At 41.6% G+C, this 20070-nt stretch overlaps 3 protein-coding genes across 10 annotated transcripts; 1 reads left to right on the top strand and 2 right to left on the bottom strand.

Annotated features, from left to right (window-relative positions):
• Positions 1-8883, bottom strand: LOC124198216 (protein obstructor-E-like). Of its 8 annotated transcripts, none has more exons than XM_046593939.1 (10): positions 8507-8615; positions 8231-8324; positions 7806-8036; positions 3564-4388; positions 3363-3487; positions 2847-3262; positions 1852-2073; positions 1588-1776; positions 1314-1521; positions 1-935 (listed from the first exon to the last, which is right to left on the bottom strand). In XM_046593939.1, the coding sequence occupies exons 6-10, from the start codon at positions 2887-2889 to the stop codon at positions 749-751; spliced, it is 849 nt and encodes a 282-aa protein (XP_046449895.1). In that variant the 5' UTR covers positions 2890-3262; positions 3363-3487; positions 3564-4388; positions 7806-8036; positions 8231-8324; positions 8507-8615; the 3' UTR covers positions 1-748. The 8 variants fall into 8 exon arrangements, with proteins under 8 accessions (XP_046449895.1, XP_046449899.1, XP_046449900.1 ...); XM_046593943.1 differs by having other exon boundaries at positions 1-388; positions 8507-8604; XM_046593944.1 differs by lacking the exon at positions 3564-4388 and having other exon boundaries at positions 1-388; positions 8507-8883.
• Positions 8884-9723: 840 nt separating this feature from the next.
• On the bottom strand, positions 9724-13835 carry LOC124198214 (dual specificity mitogen-activated protein kinase kinase 7-like). The gene is made up of 8 exons (XM_046593935.1): positions 13634-13835; positions 13009-13283; positions 12690-12917; positions 12419-12598; positions 12118-12341; positions 11316-12047; positions 10916-11248; positions 9724-10846 (listed from the first exon to the last, which is right to left on the bottom strand). Exons 1-8 carry the CDS (start codon positions 13800-13802, stop codon positions 10582-10584), a joined length of 2406 nt encoding a protein of 801 aa, XP_046449891.1. The 5' UTR covers positions 13803-13835; the 3' UTR covers positions 9724-10581.
• A 37-nt stretch (positions 13836-13872) lies between these two features.
• Positions 13873-15641, top strand: LOC124198215 (myeloid differentiation primary response protein MyD88-like). Its single transcript, XM_046593936.1, has 7 exons — positions 13873-14078; positions 14142-14326; positions 14385-14462; positions 14522-14649; positions 14736-14904; positions 14967-15129; positions 15188-15641. The coding sequence occupies exons 1-7, from the start codon at positions 13951-13953 to the stop codon at positions 15486-15488; spliced, it is 1152 nt and encodes a 383-aa protein (XP_046449892.1). The 5' UTR covers positions 13873-13950; the 3' UTR covers positions 15489-15641.
• Positions 15642-20070: the final 4429 nt, after the last annotated feature.

Consider the following 20070-nt stretch of genomic DNA (forward strand, 5'->3'; position numbering starts at 1 on the left):
TGTTTGTATACGGCAGTCTTTTGTATTTACACGCGGCTGTATACAAGAGTAGTACAGTTTTTTGGGTTTTAGGGGAATTCAAAAATTGGGATTAAGGATCAAAGGCTGACGACGGGTAAAACGTTTCCATCATCAGTTGAGTGGTGATTAAAAGAGTGAAAAGGATTTTTCATGGAAGGATTGTTGGTGAGAAGCCCGTTCTTCATCTTTTCTTTTTGGAAGGGAAATGTTGGAAAAAGGATTTTTTCTTTTTTTGAGCGGAGGAGACACACAAAACATGATTGGAGAAACTGCTGCTCGATGTGTTTATAAACGTGATTTCTCTTTTTAAAAACCCAATTTGCTGAGCTGCTTGATGTCTAAGCCGCTATCCGCATAGTAGTCTTGGCTATAAAAGAGGAAAAACGTAAAAAAGAAAAAAAAAGATGGAGAGAGAAAAAAAAAATAAAAAAGAGAAAATCAATCAACACGTTTTGTTACTTTTCCTTCTTTTTCCCACCCCAATAAAAAAATAATCATTTGCATATATGGGGTGCAAAAGTGTGAAATAATATTTTGGCTTTTCGTCTCGTTTTCTCTTTTTCTTTTCTGTTTTTGGATTGACGCATGCGTCATTAGTGTTGATTTGGTTGCAGTTGTCGGGAGTGAGAGAGAGAGAAGATTGGCACGAGATTATAGAAGTGCATCGAAAAAAAGTAGAAAGGAAAATAAAAAAGTTCTGGGATTTTTGGGTTCTGCTTGTTTTGTTTTAAACAGCAGTGAGGGACTCTTCCTCAACCACGAGAACTTCGGTGACGGGACGAGGGCGGAAAGCTGGGCGACTGGTGACGGGCTTCTTGGGGGCCACTTTGACAGGTGCGGCCTCAGGTGCCAAACCGGCCTGGACTTCCGTGTTGCGCAGACCGTCCAGGTCGAGAGTTCCGTAGTAGTCGGCACTATAGATACGGATCGGGGTGGGATTTATCGGGTTTCAAATGGTTTAATGGATTATTAGCGTGTGGTGTTATTTTTTTGTTTTTTTTTGGTTCAATTTCATGCTTTTTTGAATTTTTGTTTTTTTTTTAACTCGTCAGGTCGACATGCAAAAGCCAAAATGATGAAATAAAAAAAATAATTGTCGTGAAGTTTTTTTTTTAAATTTTGAATGTCTGGTCATTGATTCGTTGGAATTCGAGTCAAGAGCTCTCTGAAGGACATGCGAAATTTAATTTGGTTGAAAGAGAGAGAAAACCAAATATAAAAAGAAGATTTGGCTGTGCGCTGCTGTGCAGTAATAAAATCAAATTTAAATTGAATTAAAGGGAGCCACTTACCATCCATCGACTTCTTCGGGGTCAGCGCAGAAACCGGACTGGTCGTCGAGTCCGATCTTGAAGACGGTGCCGAGCGGGCATCCGTACTCGCGGGCATTACCGTTCATGCAAACGTAATACTGGCGGCAGTCGTCGGGATGGGCGTGGCGACTGAAGGCTCCGGTGGCGACGTCACCAGTGGCCGGGCAAACGAATCCACTTCCAACTTCTGTGACAATCAAATCTTTTCTTATAGTTTCCATTTGGGATTGGAATAAAATTAATTTAAATATACCCTCTTGTCTGCAGGTGGGGACCTGATCGGCCCAGGTGCACACGCGGCTTTCCCGGCTGTAAGCCAAGCCAGGGGCGCACTGGTAGCGGCTGGCCTCGCCGTTCCAGCAGCTCCAGAAGACGTCACACTTGGTCTCATCGGGGAAGACTCCGTGCAAGCTCGGGCAATTCCGGGTGCTGATTGGGGCCTCTGTCGGATTAAACGTCAATAATTAAACCTTGATATTATTCAAATTGATCAAGTGAGAAGTGGGGACGGACTCACCAACTTCTAGACGATCTCCGCACTCGACGTTGTAGATGTAGTCGCAGTTTTCACGCTGGTTCTTGAGGTCGGTGTCGTCGAAAGCCAAGCCGTTGCCGCAGAGTTCGAGCGTCGCCACGCCCTCCACGCACTTCCAGTACTTGTCGCACGAAATGTCGTGAGCGAAGAATCCGTTTTCCTTGGGGCAAACGAACGTGTCGCTCCGAATGTTTTGAGCCGAAGCTGATCAGAAAAGAAAAGAAAAAGAAAAACGTTCAAAACTCTCAGTCACGTCAACCACATCTATCCCCAAAAAGGTGAAAGCTGGAAATAAAAAAGAGCGGAAGAATGGAGAAAGTTGTTGGCGTTTGTACCCCCAAAAACGAAATCAAATTACAGACTCGGGAGTTGTTGAGGAGAAAAAAAAAACAGGTTTCTAGGCCTTTGGTGAAGGGTGTTTTCCAGGGTTCAGGTAAAAAAAGAGAAAGAGAGAAAAACTTAACTAGACCCTCAGGTGAAAGTGTCAAGAGTCCGGAGGCTTTTATCAAAACTAAAAGGAAAAAATTTGGACTCGATGGCACACGAGTGTGTAGGTAACAGGTCGATGATTATCGACCAAAAAGAAAGAGTTTTTTTTCCTCGAGTATAAGGAAAAGAGGGTCGAGTGTGACTCTCCCTATCTGCTCCAATCACTAAAAAAGGTAAAAGGGAAGAAGAAGAAGAAAAAAACAAACCAACAAATTTGGGTTGGAGGAGAAGAGAAAGCACTTTCTCCTCGTATAATGTGTACCTTCCATCATTCTACCGACCACCCTTCTCCTATTACCTTTTTTTTCTTTTTGGTTCCTTTTAGGAGAAAGTTTTTCCCCCGGGCTCTACTAATACCTTTTCTTTTATGATTTAAATCATTCCCGAAAATTTCAAATCAAAAGAAAATCAAAATCCATCGACTAAATTTACCCAATTTCTCTACTTTTTTAAAATTTGAATTTTTAAAATTTGAATGAAAAACTTACCGGCTGCGATGATGATGGCTACGACGATGAGGGCGCGAGCCATCGTGGACAACTTTTGAGTCGGATCGAGACGAATTTTTGAAACTTAAAAGACGGACAAGTCCACCCAAATGATTGAAGGATAAAAAATGTGTGTCGGGGCGTCGGCGACGGCGTCGAAATCAGACAAGAGGAGGAGAGTAGGAGCGTTGGAGCAGGTCTTGACACGAAACTGGTAAAGTGTCGTTTGGAAATGGGGAGAAGACGGACGTCTTTTATATAGGGGAGAGAGAGCTGGAAAGAACAAAGTGGGTGGGACTGCGTGTGCTGCTGGAAAACCAAGCCAAGGGTGTATAGGAAACACACACAGAAATACGGTGGTGGGAGGTAACCACCTTCAAGGCCCCACCATCTTCCTTCGCACGTAGGAAATCAAACTAACAAAAAAAATTAAAAATGTTTGATTATAAAATCGTGAAAAAGTTATTTTTTGTTCATCCTTGCCAGGCTCTTTTTTTCACGGCTGATGGTGTATACCTGTTCAACTTGTTTTTTTTTTGGTTCATCAATGTCGAGAAGATTACAACGATTGGTGGCCATGGATTTTTACACGAAAAATCTTTTTCTTCTTCCTCCTATCACTTTGTTGAGCACGAAATTCCCTGGAATCAAAATGAATAAATAATTGGTTCCGATGAGAAGCGAGCGGAAATGCTGCGTTCCAGTTAGATGCATTACCGAATTGAACGAAGGGAAAGGTGACCAAACAACTTTTCCCCAAACAATTCGGCTAGAAATATATATAAAACCATAAGCAAGGTTTTCATTAAGTCAAGTATAGATGACTAATGGCCTTGCTTGTAATCAAACGATACACGACGTCGCATTTCAATTGACTTTTCCCTTTTCGATTGTCCAAGGATATATCATAATCTCAGGGTGAATCATTCCCCGGGGTATTTCCCATTAGCAACTTTTCAAAAAAGAATTCCCTATATACTAGTTGTAATCATCTTTTATGTCATACTTATTTGATGGCTCTAGAGAGAACAACGAAAAAAAGAAATTGACGAGAGGAGAGTTATTAGGATTTTTTGTCCGAAGCCTTTCTCCTCAGCATTAGCTCCTTACGGCGAGTTGGGGCTGCCGTGTTGACCTACTGACCTCCCTCGGACGGGGACCCCGCTCGTCCGATGCTCAAATGCTACAAGGAAAAATAAGCGCAGCTGCTGGCCGGCTAACATGTGAAAGAGCAGACGTGCTGCCTGGTGTGTGTGTGTGTGACCATCCCTTCTGTTTTTCCTTTCACCTTCTTTCTCTAGAAATTTTTCCCCATCGAAAAATCAAATCAAAAATGATGAAAACTTGAGAGAAAGGTGTGTCTAGAAATAATATTGAGCCCCCCGCTGGTCGCCATTTGCTGCTGCTGGTGAAGTGATTTTCTACTTTGCCAATCCTTTGATAGACCATTTTCGGTTGTCACGAGTCGATTTCACCGCCCAGTATTTTTTCAGACGAGAAAACCTGTTTCTTCTTCTTCATTTCGCCAATGGCCGCGACCACCTAAAAGAAAAAGAGACGGTGTGAATAGCAAATTGGCGAGCCTATAATATTCGTCATATCATTTTCAATTCTTTTTACCGAGAGAGAAATAGTGAAAGCCCATCGGAGCGTGAACGTACACCTAAGATAACCATCGCTTCTATAGAATACTAGGTGTAGTACTGTCTATAAAAATTGGACAAAGTGAAATGGAGGGAACGAAATGTTGGCCACTTTGTTTCCCAATAATGTTCGACACGGGGGCCACCGTTTCGTTGGCACCTGCCTTCAAACCGAAAAAGAAAAAAAAAAGTGAAAGGAAACGGACACAAACTTGAAATTAAGAAAGAATATAATAATAACAGGAACGGAAACCGCAAAAAAGAACGTTCAACTCGATTGTTCATTGATTCCTTTTAACTATTTCGTATTAAATAAGAACTGGACTTGTTAATTTACGAGCTCGACGAACTCTCTCGTACACAAAACTAAAAATTTCGCCACAACAACAACCCGTTTGGCGTTGGAATATGTGCGCAGCAGTTGTGGATTTCGTCATCGTAGACAATACCACCTCCGTGCCCAAACGTGCGTGACGTAACACAAACATTTGAGTTTTGAATATAATTCAAAATAATAATGGGCGATGGCGGACAGATTGGAAAATGACCGAGAAAGCAACTCTCCTGTATGTTGTTGTTGTTGTTGTTGGATATGTGGTGGCAGGTTTAGTTGTTTGACTCGTCGTCGTCGGCAGTCTCTCTCTCTCTTTCGTGATTGGAGCAAAAGAGTTTGGGTCGGGATTGGCGGGCGGCTGTTCACCAGAAATGGAAATCGTTTCACGACGGGAAAAGCTCTCTCTAGAGAGAGAGAGAAGGCAACGTGAAAGTGGCTGGATTATCATACTGGTGTTGTCTACACAAGAAAAACGCCATGGAATATGACTCCCGCATTTTCCAAAGAATCAAAAATAAAAGGAAGTTGGGAATAGAGAAAGAAAATAGATCGACATAAAACGCCATTTTGTTATTACACATGGTAGTGTAACAATAAAAATGTGACCAACAAAACATTTTTTCTTTGCCTTTCTTGGTGGGGTAAAATGATTGATGGGTTTGCGCTCGTTGACATTTGGAAAAGAAAAAACTGTAACAACAGGTAGAGACCATCACTTTCTCCTAGACTATGCTGCTCTCAGGTATAAAGGTGTACACGTACACACACTTGCCTATTGCAGCCAAAAATAAACTATATGGTAGTATACGCTAGTTTTCTTTTTAAAAATTGTTGTTATAAGGAGGGTAGGCCAGAAAATTAAATTTTCCTTTTAAACCCCATATTATAATAACAAAAGAAGATAAAAAAAACTTTCACTAACTAAATGGTGGTTTTGTTCACTCTAACCCTCCAGCGCGGACTTGTTGAAAATTTTTTTGTAGATAAGTTTTTAAACTTCAAGGTGAGTTTCCAGCTGTGGGAGGAGGGATGTTCTAGTCTGTAGTTGGTTCCGGTCAAGGATAATCGAACCATTTCCCCCTCTCTCTCTTCTACATTTTCTTGGAAACTATTTAAAAAAAAATAATAATAATAATTTTTAACAAAAGTGTTTTGAGTGATATAGTGTCGAGGTGAAAACGGAATGTATATACGTGGGAAATGCGTGAGTGCGGGTTATATCTGCCACAGGTTTTATTGTGTGTAGAGTGTCACGAATGCCTAGCGTCTAAACGGCGTGAAAAAGTTGCATGGAAGAAAAGAAAAAGAAGAAGAGGCTTTTCTTTCTGGCTGCTGGTTACGTGGAGTCTCTACTAACCCCCTATTGTTTCACGGGGCAATATCGTGAGTTGTTTGAGATTTTATGGCACGTGAGTGATAACAGAGAAAACAAGTGCCGTGATAGGAGCGCGTGCTTCTTCTTCTTCTTCCCATTCACCAGCCAAGCGAAAAGGCATCGCTCAATTTCTCTTTTCCTTCTTTTCCCAAATGTTTGAACGGGGAAACTTTTTTTCTTTTGATTCATAAAACCGACACAAATCTATGGTGAAACGTCACATTGTTACACAGCCGAGTGATGAGATTGATTGACGTGTGCAGTGTGAAAACGATGGCGAATCATTATTTTCCAATTCCACCACCACCAGCAGCAAACATTTCTTTTTTTAGAAAACTTTTACCTGCCGATTGGGATGGCGAAATCACTGGGGCAGACAGGTAGAACATGTTGCCAAGGTGAAGCTTCAAATATAGAGAGAGAGACCCACACACACAGGTGCAACCCAAAATGGGACTTTCACTTTCTTTTTCGTTGGACGGTAAGTCCCGGACTGGATGGATATCGTCGTATAGTGCCATTTTTTTGCTGCTGTACTCGTACAGTTGTAAAATGCCGTAGGATTAGATTGGCCCTCTAGGATCTAGAAAAGTTTGTTATATGGCGCCCAACTCTGCTGAACTCTTACCAATTCCTTAAAAGACATATGGCGGCTGCGGCGCTTTCACTTTTCTTTTAGGGGGGGTCCTCCAACATTTTTCTTTTCTCTTCGGGTCGGTCACACCATCGACCTTTATACACGCGAGTCCGTTTGGCGCTGAGGCGGTGTCAATGGACGCTGGCTCGGCTACAAATATTTCGGGACAAGAAAATGTCGAAAGAATTTTCTTTTTTTGGGGATGAATCGAAAGCTCCTCGACCCGGAGAACTCGAACCGTTTTCACCGAATGGGCCAATGCCAAAATGATTTTCTCGCTCTCCTTGCTAGTAGATGGTAAAGAAAAAATCGTTTATTATGTGCTAGCCCATTTTGGCTCATCGCTCAACGTCTTCTCTTTTTTGTTTCCCTACGTCCCGACTCCCGACCCGAATAATAATAATCCGCGGAATATGTAAATAAAGCACGCAACTCGTTTCCCCCAGTGTGTCTGATCGTTTTGGCACCCGACACACACACACACAACTTAGCCTGAGAACAATTTACCATATTGATACGTCAACCAAGAGTTTCGAGTTACATTATTAGGAGAGAGAGAGAGAAAAGACGTGAAAGTCTGACACGACTTTCATCCGCTTTGCATATCCACCGTTTCTTTCTTCTTGTCCAAACGAGGAGATGCCGGTGTGACGGCAGGTGCCTGCTTCAAGTGTTTAAAGTTCAAATATTTTTGAATGTGATGGTTTTCTACCCACAAAAAAGGTGGGAGGTACAAAACAAAAAGAGGCCTGATCTGCAATCGTTCGACAAATGAGAATTTTAGTGAACCCTGACTGAGAAAAAACAAAAACGGGAGAGGGAAAACAGTTGCAGTCAACCACTAGCTAGCTCACGAATGAATAAACCCGGAATAAACATACTGAAATGACTAATATGTAACGATTGATAGGCCTAATCAACGCCACCAAAAATTGTCAAAGAGGAAGAATAGAGATCAATTTTGTTATACCTTTTATGCCTGGGAAATACGAAGCATCTACGTCAGTTGCTCCATCCATCCGTGGAAGAGTTCAATTACACCAGACGGGATAGGGTATAAAGAGTGTCCTCGTGAATACACCCACATTCACATGGGCGTACACGAGGACATTTAAAGAAAGGGGGGGGGGGGGAAATAGGGATCCATAACTTGATTGACAATGCATTCGATTTCATTCCAATGCATTGGGATGCTTTTTATCTAAAAAGAAATAGAAAATGGGTTACGAAAAAATTTCTACAGAAACAACAAGTCAGGAAAAGTTGAAAATGAGACAATGTGTAAACTCTAGTTGTTAATAAATGGGAGAATTTAAGGTGTACACTGCATTGATGCAAGTAATACAACATTAAAATATCTAGCAGGTCATGCACGAATAAAAGTAACAAATATACCCAAGGGATGATCCTGAGATTGTTGCTGGTGACAGTGCAACACCTGTGCAAGAAAAACTTGCATATCGTGTGGTTATAATGGCTGGCCTCAAATCTGCAAAAAAAGAAAAAGTTACATATAGTACAAAAACAAACTTGCATGCATCGACAGGGTAACCACATGTTACATGCCATAGTCAGCGGAACTAATATTCCACAAATCTAGAACCGATTTAACTCTTCTATAGCTCCCACAAGGCCACAATCATTCTTAATGTATTCTTAAGTTTTATTTACCCGATAAACAGCATGGAGATGGAGTACGGCAGTTATCAAAAACAAATAAATCTCAATATAAATCTTGAACTTTCTTGAAATTTTCAACCAAACGAAAGCAGACGACACTTGTCCAATTATAATCAGCATGCTATCGATTACTAAAATTCTCCCCACCCCCCTCAAATTCAAACCTCTCAAAAACGATACCATATAAGTTGAGGGAATAAGTTTTCATTGAAATTAATACGATTTCTGTTTGGTATGAAATTCCCCGGTGAGACCCCCCCCCCCAAAAAAAAAGTAAATAAAATTTAAAATTGATTTCATTGACTACCCCAAAAAGATGTCCTTCTCAACAAGTTTGACTACGCCCAGACGTACCACGGACAGAATCAAATGAAGAGAAAATTTGCACGTAAAACCGGTCCTACTAACACCGGCCCCAGGACCCTCTTTCACCGACAACGGTGAAACATTTGATTGACAATAATAGTACAACAAAAAAATAATACAAAATAGGGAAACGAAACAAATTTCTCTCATTCGCTTTTTCTTTTTATTCTCATTTTTTTGTGTGTTTTGTCTTTTTGTTTTGTTATTTGTTGTATGGCATGTTTCTTTTGGATAAATCAACTCACAACTGTGTGTGTGTGGGAGGGAGTCTGCTGCTATTGAACGCGTGCAGTTCTTCAATCTTCTTCTACCATTTTTGTTTTTTTCCGGTTTTCTCTGGTGGTGATTTGGATCCCGAAATACACAATTTTCCCACGTTCAGGGAGTAGTTGTTTGATTTTGAACAGAAAACAAACAAAAAGAAATCAAGAGTTTTTCTCGGAGGAATTACAACACGCACACACATGCACGCAAACGCACAAATTGGCTGTAACAGAAACGCGACACAAAAGAATAAGAGAGAGAGAGATACAAAGAAATGGAGAGCATTTCAATCGAGGGAGTGAGACAATAATTAATAATAGTATACGGATCGCTCTGCAACAGGCACTCACTAATTATTAAATAATAATTAAAAAATCCGATGGGATGTGTTGTGTTAGATTTTTCTTTTTCTTTGCATGGGGATATGGAGGAGTTTGGGAGCAAGGGGGGCTGCCTCTATTGGTAGGGACAAAAGGAAAGATTTTTTAAAAAATAAAATGATTCGTTCGTTAACCTCACTCCCTTTTTTTTTTGTTTTTTAAAAATCATAAAATACTTGTACAGAAAACCAAACAAGAAAAAGTGACGTCGACATTTATTTTAGTTTTTTTTTCTCACAACTTTTTCTTTTTTGGGGTGTGGAGGGGTAGGGGAGGCGACCATCCTAATAGTCAAATATATCGTCGATTGATTTTTTTTTTGTAATTTTTCTAACCTATTGATTATAAGCACGTCATCAAGTGCCGCACGAAAGAGGAAACTTTGGTAAAATGAAAAAGGAGGGAAAGAGAGAGAAAAAACATGTCGGGGACGCAAATCAAATTTCTGTTTAAATAGGCAAAAAATGTGTTGAATTTCTCTCTATAATAATTAATATATCTCGTAATCGCAATAATAATTATTAATTATAATAACTGATGGAAATGAGGGAAGGATTTAAACAAAAGTTTCTTTTAAAAAATGGCGACTGTTTTCTAATAATGGTTTTGTTCCTGTATATCTTAATTAATTAATTATGATTATGTTTAAAAAAAAAAGAAGAGGAGAGAAAAAAGAAAAATTACAGAAACGAAGAGCTGCGCGCTGTTCACAACACTAGAAATGAAAAATACCATGGCGCACAAAATATCGACAGCGTTCTTGGCAACGTTTCACGCAGACCGGCTAATCTGCTTTTAAAAAGACAAAAAAAAAAATTCTAAAATGCTTTTTCTTTTCTTTTCTACTTCCTTGCTGTAATATGACCTACATGGCTTGTTGGGATAAAAATCTAAAAAAAAAAATCTGTAATTTTTTTCCCATTTTTTTGTTTAACTTTTGGATTTTTAAATATAAAACTCATAATTTTTGTTTGCGGGGAAACGGGGGGAGGGATAGGGAGGAGTGAACGAATTTGTTTTTTTGTTTTTGTTTTTTTCTTGTTTCGGTTATTTTGCTTAGAGCTCGAAGCGCTGGCTAAAGCTGCGGCGCTGTGGCTCGGGCGTTAAATGGCGTGGCAGAACGTAGCCGGACGAGAATGGATTGGCATTCTCGCCCATATGCCTTGGATGAAGGACGGGTGAAGCGGGGACAGATGCTGATCCAGCACCTCCTCCACCGCTGCCGTAACCAAGACCACTGCCACCACTGCCGGAGGATTGAGACAACCGGCGAGCGGGTGGCTGCGGTGGCGGATGCTGCGGAGGCGAAGGCGAATACCTGCTGTTAAAATCAATTCAAATTTATAAAAAGCAGCTAAAAAAAGAAGAATGCAATTAAGCAACAACTAACCTTCTTAGTGATAAGCCTTCGGCAGAGATACGACGGCCGAATAACGAAGACGTAGGTGCCGATCGCTGGTCGCCGCTCGACTGGTGGTGTCCGTTGTTCCGTCCGCCTCCGTTGTGAGACTGTTCCGAACTGGTGCTGGGCCTCAGCAAGCGAGAGAAGAAAGGATCCTGGCTGATCCTGGCCAAAAGCCCATCGGAGAAGAGAGAACGCGGCGGTGGATTGGCAGACTCGGGTGACAAACGCGGAGGGACGACAGGCGGAGAATCGGCCGGCCGCCGGTTGGATGGCAAATTGAAGATCTCGTTGGGATCTCTCCCACTGGTAGTCGGCGATCTAAATTTACATCACCAAATTCAATTTAAGAAAATGTTCACACGTTTCCCCAAAAAGTTATTTTTACCTGGCAGGTGACAATTGGGTACCAAACATCTGGGCCAGTCGAGCTACAGACGAACTATTTCGATCGGCAGCCGATTCGGCACCGGCAGGTGGAGGACGAGGAGGTAGACCGGGTAAATCAGTTGGCGGACTGGTGACGCGTGACGGGTTCAAGCCTCTTGTCAACGACGGCAGAGTCTCTTCCGAAGGTGATGCTTGTTGAGTGCTCTGCGGTTGTGGCTGCTGGGTCCCTCCCGTAGGCGGAGGTCGAGGTGGAAGCGCTGGCGGCCGTAGAGGTAGGTTGAATCGGAAGCCTCCTGGCCCTATTGGGCCAGCCACCGGCGGACTGGGTTTACCGGGCGGTGGTTTGGGATCGAACTGAAACGGTTGTTGTTGCAGTGTCGGTTTGGTGCCCACCACCGTGACCCGACCGTTGATGGTCTGGAAATCGAGTCCGTCGACGACCGGCTCCGATGCCAACCGCACCAGCAATGGCTTCCGCTGGCTCTCGGGCGTCCGCGGTGGAATCGGTGGCGGTTCCGAAGTAACTCTTCGTAAACTCGGCGACGGCGGAGTGTACATCCTCTGCGATGTACGCTGCGGCGACTGGCGGACCAGCTGGTTGCTCTCGATTTGACGGATCACCGACTGGTACCACACGGACACGTCGATCGGCAACGCTTCGTATTTCTTGATGAACGGATGTTCCAGCAGTTTCTTGTACTTTGGCCGGTGCTTGTAATTCTTCGTCAAACTGTCATCGCAATAATTAACGAGTTAAAGAGGTCAAGTTGTGAAAAAGATTTGTCTTTGTGTTGTTTTACCAATCACGGACGAAGGAGCAGAGCTCGGGACTGAATCCTTGCGACTGGGAGAGGAGAGGTGGGTCGTCACGGACGACACGGGCCAACACTTCAAAATCCGTCTGGCAATCACGGTACGGTGAGTTTCCCGTTGCCATTTCAACCAGAGTGATGCCCAGCGACCATACGTCGGCTCGAATGTCATAGTCGGGATGCGATGGATCAGGTGGTTCAATTCGTTCAGGCTGAAAATTTATGGGGGGAAAGAGAAAGGTTAATTCCGTTTTAATGAAAATTTAATGAGGACGAAATGAATAATTACAGCCATGTAGGCGGCGCATCCAGCGCTGCGCGTTTTCGCCTTCGAGTCCTCCAACCAGCCGGAAATACCGAAATCGCACAGCTTAACATTTCCCCTTTCGTCAAGTAAAATATTGGAAGGTTTCACGTCACGATGGATAACACCATGGGTCTCTTTGAGATAGTGCAACGCTTTGACGGTCTGGCGAACAGAAAAAATGGGAATCAAGTGAGCGGGATCGATAGAATAAAGTCAATATTTTGCGGATTTTGAAATTTAAATGTAGTCTTACGGCGACAGCAATTTTCCCGATGATGGGTTCGATGATGGGTTGCCTGAGTCGTTTGAGTAATTTGTCAAAACACGTGGCCATAAGCTCCATACAAATCCAAACGTCAGATTCGGTCACAAAACAACCCAGGCACTGTACGATGTAGGGGCAGTCGTGAGACTTCAGTACAACTTCCAAGTCCATGGTGATCCTCTTATTCTCTTCGCGATTGCCCGACCTCCTCATTTGCTGCAAAGGGGATACCATAAAAATAACGTTAGGACAAGCACTTGATTGAGAGAAATGCAAATTTTTGTCAATTCTGAAGGCTTTATTGTACCTTGACTGCTATTATGGCGTTGCTGGGTGGGTGTCTCATTTTAACGACATGACCACAAGAACCGAAACCCAGCTCTCCCAGATGCTCTAGGTCATGTATGCTGCTGAAGTATCGTTTGCCATCGACTGTGATGATGCCAGTGAGTTTGATGATCTCCTGTAGTCTGGCTTCGATTTCTGCCTGCTTTGAGTTTGTCGAGCAGTTGGTGATGTTTATGCCAGCTAAGTCAAAGTTCCGTCTGACTCTGGTAGGGGTTCCATTTGGCTGCAGAGGCACTGAAGGGATATATAAAGATAAATCTTAGAAATATTCCAGTCTAGTTATTTTTCAACTACATGTAGGTGTCCTTGATAATGAAGGATAAACAAAGGAACTATGGTGTCAAAGCAAACATTCCTGAGCCTTAGCCAAAGTCCACATTCTTTAACTCCAAAGAATTGGATAACTTCATTTAGAAACTGAAACCTAAATTCCATCAAAAAGCTCGAGAGCATGCGCAAAATCACTTACGAAACACTGATAAGTCGATCTTTCTTTTTTCGAAATGTCAAACTTGATTATATACAAAAGAGAGACGTCTGCGGGTAATTTCTATCGTGAATAAATAAGGTTGTTTTTGTCTTACGTGGACCGGGTCTTCTTCCGGAACCTTGCCGGACGAACGGAACTTCGTTGTCGATCGACATTTTTTCCTGATTTAATCGAGCCGCTTCTGTATTTTCAGTTCTAATTCTCTCTTCGAGAGAGAGTAAATTTTGTAGAGACACCATCTTGCTTTCAAGCAGATACACCATCTACCGACGTGAGTTGACTGAGCTGGTCGGTCTCGAATGAATTTTGTGTTTCTATATTTGGCAACCCTGCGCGGTTCTAGGTAATTCCCCTTCTTTACGTTCTGCTACGAGCAGTTTGTAAATATTATTGAGAAAGTTATACATAGTTATGGCAAGTTTTGACAATAACTCACATCTCGATGGATACTTGTGCTCATTGCGAACCACAACGTTCGCCAAACTTTCGAATATGTTGAATCCCACCAAAGTTCTTCTGACTGACGACGGTCATTTGAGGTAAACATTCGTTAAGAGAGATACCTTTTTGACAGGTATTAACGGGTGATAACGATTTTACAGAGATTGGAGAGGCCTGGCAGAACTGATGGGATGCGACATGTTGGTCATCCAGAATCTAGAGAAAACCAGCAACCCATTTGCGGGTTTGATTAGCCAAGCCAAAGACCTTACAGCCAACCAGCTTATAGAGTATCTTGAAAAAATGGACCGATATGATGTAGTTGACGATACAATTGCTTTGATGGGTACCACATCATATTGCATTATTAATTCATGTAAAGCTCACACATTTTTTTGTTTTAGAGAATGATTTATATCTAGCCTCAAGGCAAACCAATTTACAAGAAACAAAACAAGATATTCCACAGATTGTTACCATTGGTAGTGTGCATAATGTATTTAGTTTGATTTTTCTCTAATAATCTCTGATGTTTTTGTAGGTGACCAAGAACAATTTAGTGAAGACGGTACTTTAGTTCAGTATGATGCTTTTGTTCTTTACGCAAGAGAAGATCAAGAGTTTGTAAACACAGTAGTTAAAAAAATAGAAGGGGAATATGGAATGAAGGTAACAATAGTAACATTGCTTGTAATGAAATCAGCTGTTTAAAAAATTAATAATAATTTGAAATACTTTGGTTTCTGCTGTTTTAGTTGTGCCTTAAAGACAGAGATTTTATCGCTGGATTACCGTTTGAACACCAAGCTGTCACGGAATTAATTTCAAATCGTTGTCGATTCGTCTTACCTATATTCTCGCCCAATTTTTTGAATTCAGAAGATAACAAATTTGTTGTTAACTTCTCCGAAGCCTTAGGCATAGGTAATGTGCTTTGCTTATTCGATTACATTGACTATAATTAATAAAACCATGTTGGTTCACAGAGAGAGGATGCCGGAAAATCGTCCCTTGCGTGTATCAGCAATGCGACTTGCCAAAATCTGTCCGTTATTATACTCGACTTGACTTTACACGGCAAAATCCTTACTGGGATTTCTGGGACAAAATGAAAAAGTCCCTTGCAGATCCTTCTGCGCCGCCTAGCGAGTATATTATTTGGAATCTATTCGACATGTCTCCTATTTCATTAATGTTTTGTTACCAGGAGAACGGATAAAATCAACATTTCTACCACGGAGAATAACACTGAACAGAAATACCCTGCTCGATTATCTCTCAAAGGAGATCTATCCGAGAAGAGTAAATCCTACCCCGAAAATGTTCCTCCTACTTGCTCCAAGTCAAGTAGCAGTGGTGAACAAAAAGAAAACAAACTGCTCCATGAAGAAGTTGTTCAAGAGATGCCCGAACGTGGCAGAGAAACGAAACATTGGCTAAAAAAGATGTGGAAGAAATCCAAAAAGAAATCCGTAGATAAGCAGAAGGTTAAAGTCCTTGCATTTTGAAAAAATAATTTTTCTGACAAACAGACGTGTGTAAATAGAATGCTCTTAAATCTAATTAAATTGTGCGTCCGAGTAACAGTAATTATTTTTAAGAAGGATGAGAGACGAGATAATTCCTGAAAAATATATTTTCGCTCACGTTGTCATACCTAATTCGTTAGTTTCTCATTCCAGTTTCATAGGTGTGAGATGAGTTTAAAGTCAAGCATCAGGAAACCAGTTGATTGGTTTATGCTAAGTGCTAAAAAGACTCGATTAACGCATGGTCTGGTAATTATTGCCTTTTCGGCCCCGTGAACAAAATCAGCTACCACCTAATATTTTTGTTAACGAAAAACTAACCTGGCGCCTAAATTTTGGTCGGGCCCTAACCGGTTTTTCCGAAATGTTGATAATGCTAAGTAATGAAAACACAATCAAATGTTGGTATTTGTTTTAAGATATTTTATTGAGACATATTCATATTCAAATCAGCAGGCACACTCAACTTCACACTCTATTCATTCACACGAAGAGGAAGCGAAAGAAGAGAACAAAATAACGAGAAAAAAGGCGAAAAGAAAAAAGAAAAGCAATCAGATGAGAGTCTAGAGGGAGAAATCACTTGGGTGGAAACTGTTGCTGTATAGCAAGAAGGTCGGTTAAATGTGCAATTAGAAATTTTGGCAGGTGCACGTTCTTCTTATCGACATTCCCTTCGTGGATTTGTGGTAGTTTTTCATTCCTCGACGTGATTGGATAGCAATGGAACATAACCTACATTGGATAATGTGTGCATTAGTAATGATTCATTCAAACAGGTCCCAGTTTGAGCCGAGATGATGGTTACGTCAAAGGGGGAACGGGAACCTAAAAACTGAAGCCGTCCTGCCTAAAAAATGAACTCAAGCGTTGGTTATGAAATTCACACGTTCTAGAATAACCGACTATCAATCCTTAAACATTTTTCGGAAACAAAATGATTATTAGCAGAAACATGATTATCAAAACATCGAGATTCGCCAACTATCTCAGTCACAAAATCATTTCCGGTTTATGTTTTTCTTCTTGTAACGCCATCGGTCCTCTTCGGTCCACGCCTTCGGTCCTCTTCGGTCCTCTTCGGTCCTCACCATCAAGCCCTCTTCGGTCCTCTTCGGTTCACGCCATCGATCCTCTTCGGTCCTCGCCATCGGGCCTCTTCTTTCCTCGCCAACGGCCCTCTTCGGTCCTCACCATCGCTTCAGGGAAACATAAACCGGTCACAAAATCGTGCTTCAATAAGCTGGATGGAATAACGATGCTTAAAATAAAAATGCTAAAGCTAAAATCACTCGTTTCCTAAAACATGAAAGAATTGATTAATCGATTAGACTAGCGCGCGACTTCACCCAACGTGAGTCATTTTAAAGACAGGGAGGTCCCCAGTTAATAGGCTCTTCCGTCCACCCTATGACGTCACCATCACTCGATCATCCCGGTACCTGTTTGATGTAATCATTATTAATGCACACATTATCCAATGTAGGTTATGTTCAATTGCTATCCAATCACGTCGAGAAATGAAAAACTACCACAAATCCACGAAGGGAATGTCGATAAGAAGAACGTGCACTTGCCAAAATTTCTAATTGTACATTTAAACGACCTTCTGGCTATTCAGCAACAGTTTCCACCCATATTTCCCCATAGACGACCCGATTGTGAAAAAAGAAGAAAATGAAAGCGAAGAATTAGTGAAAACAAAGTGGAAGGTAAAAAGTTGCAAGGAAGAAAGAAGAAAGACACAGAAAAAGTTGATTTTTTTTTTGTTTTGTTTTTTGTTTGTTTGTTTTTGGTTGTTTTTGGGACTTTTTTTTTATTTTTTTTGTTTTTTGGGACTTTTTTTGTTTTTTTTTGTTTTTTGGGACTTTTTTTTGTTTTTTTTTGTTTTTTGGGACTTTTTTTTTGATTTTTTTTGTTTTTTGGGACTTTTTTTTGTTTTTTTTTGTTTTTGGGACTTTTTTTTGTTTTTTTTTTTGTTTTTTGGGACTTTTTTTTTTGGGGGGGGGGGGGGGGGGCTTTTGTGAGTTTTAAGTTTTTTTTTGTTTTTTCCTTTCCTTATTTGGCAACATTTCGTCCACGACTTGACCCAATTGGTGGTGGCAAAATTCGGCAGTAGCATGCCGATCCGCAAGACGAGCCATCAGAGTTCTGAAGATGGGAAACTTTATTGAAAGCTTGACGTTCTGCTGAGATTCTCGTCGACCGTACTGGAATCTTAGGCTTTAACTTATTGTCCGCCAAGCTCTGCTGTAATTCGCTGGTGACGTTTGGTTTGTTGTCGGAGACGATTTGCTTCGAAGTTGCGACCCTCACGGGAATATTCGAGGCCACAACATTTGCTGATGGCAAAACAGTCTTCACTGATGGACGAGATTCGGACGAGACATCTGTGCTGATGGAATTTTCTGTTTGCGGAAATGTACGATTCATCGTTTTAACCCGAATCGGGATCTTGGATTTGAAACCGATGTTCTTCGTCTCATTAGGTTCAGTCTCGGTGGCAAAAGGACCATTTGACACCCTCACCGGGATTTTGGATGCTGAGTATCCCAGTCTTGATGATGAGACGGGCCGACCGTAAGTTGGTGAAACGGAAAGACTCCGCCCGTTGCTAACAGACTTGATTTCGGATGCATTTGTTGGTTGCTCGGCTGCAGAACGATTGGAGGATGTCGCTGATGGTAATAGCTTTCGAACGGATGGCGGGATTGCACGACCTACTACGTCTTCAAATGTTCTCTTCTTGCCAGGTAGGGGCTCAGCTATCGGGAAGCACGAATTCTGCTGGGAAGACATTGTTGATAAATCTTCAGAGACCGTTGTTGCGTAGTCAATCGGAGGAGATGCATTTATCGCTTTGATCCAATCGGCTTCGAAATCCGTTACCGGAACCGAGTCCTCTTCTTTCTGATACGATTCAGAGACTGTTGTTGCGTAGTCAATCGGGGGAGATGCATTTATCGCTTTGATCCAATCGGCTTCGAAACTGGTTAACGTTGCCGGAACCGAGTCCTCTTCTTTCTGGTACGATTGTTTACCGTTGACGGAAAACCTGACTTCCACCTTCTGATTGTGCCCTTCGAAAAACATTCCGTCGAAGATCTTATAGGCTCGCCTTGCGTCTGGTGGATCGACGAAATTGACGCCCATGATGCCTGAGTAGTTTCCGTTTGGGTCCGCAAACATGGTGTAGTTCTTGACAGCGCCAACCATGAGTTCAAACTGACGAATGATATCTTTACCGTGAACCGAACGTGATGGTGAGTTGTTAAACACAAGGAACTGGTACTCGATATCGTCGTCCTCTTCGTTGGTGTCAATGAAAGATGACGATGCCGCTGGTGGTGATGCGAAAAGATCATCCATGGAGTCGAATGTTGAATGATGGAGTTCATCGAATAAAATCTCATCGTTGGGTTGATAAGAGACATTAATCGGTGCCGGAGGATTCCCAAAGTCGCTAGAAGCTTGCTGGATCTCTGCTGGCTTGGAGATTTCCATTTTGCTTTCGGCCAACAGTCGAAGGACTTCCGTGTTCTTGTCTTCAAATTCAGTCGGGTTCTTTTCCAATACTTTGTCGATCGAATCTGCGGCGGTATTGTCAGACGACAGAAACGATATCAATTCTAGAAGACGGTCTTTAGCTTCAATATTAACACGGCTCGACTTTAATTCCTTTTCCATCAAACGAAGGTTTTCTTGCTCAAGGGTGAGTATTCTAGAGTCCATGGCACTTTGAGATGAGGCTGATGCCCACTCGTCTTTTTCGTTTTCGAGCTGACGAATCTTGTTGTTAGAAAGGGCGAGTTGGAATTCTAATTTTGCCAATTCGGCCTTCAGGATCTTATTTTCGGCAGCAACATTGCTCTTTTCGGCGAGCTTTCTAATCAAGGTACGGTTGTTTTCTTGATGCATTTCGTCGTTGTTTGTCAAGGGTTTGGTAGTAAAAGCGGTTCCCTTTCGGGTTCCCAAGACGTCCGGTTGAATGACATGACTCTTCTTCATCACTGCACGCTGATGCGATTTGGTAGTACTTTCAATGCAGTCATCGATGAAACAAAATCCCATCCAAGGAAGGAAAAATGGCATAAGCCAATCAAGTATGTAATGCATTTTGGATAGAGATCAAAAACTTCTTTGTGATTCTTGTTACAGATTTCAGATCGACGAAATTAAGTAATAGCACGTTTATCTATTGTCGTTGGCGTCGTCTCCTTATGTATGCCGGGCAAGGGAATAAAACCTTTGCACGAGTCATTTCCTCATGTTTTTCCTAGATTTTTTATTTAATTTCTTCTTTTAAACGTTTCATATTGCATTGAACGTATAGTTTATGATTTAACAACTATTGTTCAATTAGTTTAAAGTTGACTACTATGAATTATAACCCTATAATTTTCATTTTAAATTAAGGTTTTGGTAAGATTCTGCAATGTTTTCGCCTGTTTCCGCCCGTTTCCGCTTTGAAAAAGCGATAGAGCGCCAACGGTGGTCAAGTTGCAAACTTCAACATTTTCTAAAAACTTCTACTTTCTCACGCGTCCGATTTTTTTAAAGA

This window comes from Daphnia pulex, chromosome 7 (genome assembly GCF_021134715.1).
Source record: "Daphnia pulex isolate KAP4 chromosome 7, ASM2113471v1".
Classification (NCBI taxonomy): domain Eukaryota; kingdom Metazoa; phylum Arthropoda; class Branchiopoda; order Diplostraca; family Daphniidae; genus Daphnia; species Daphnia pulex.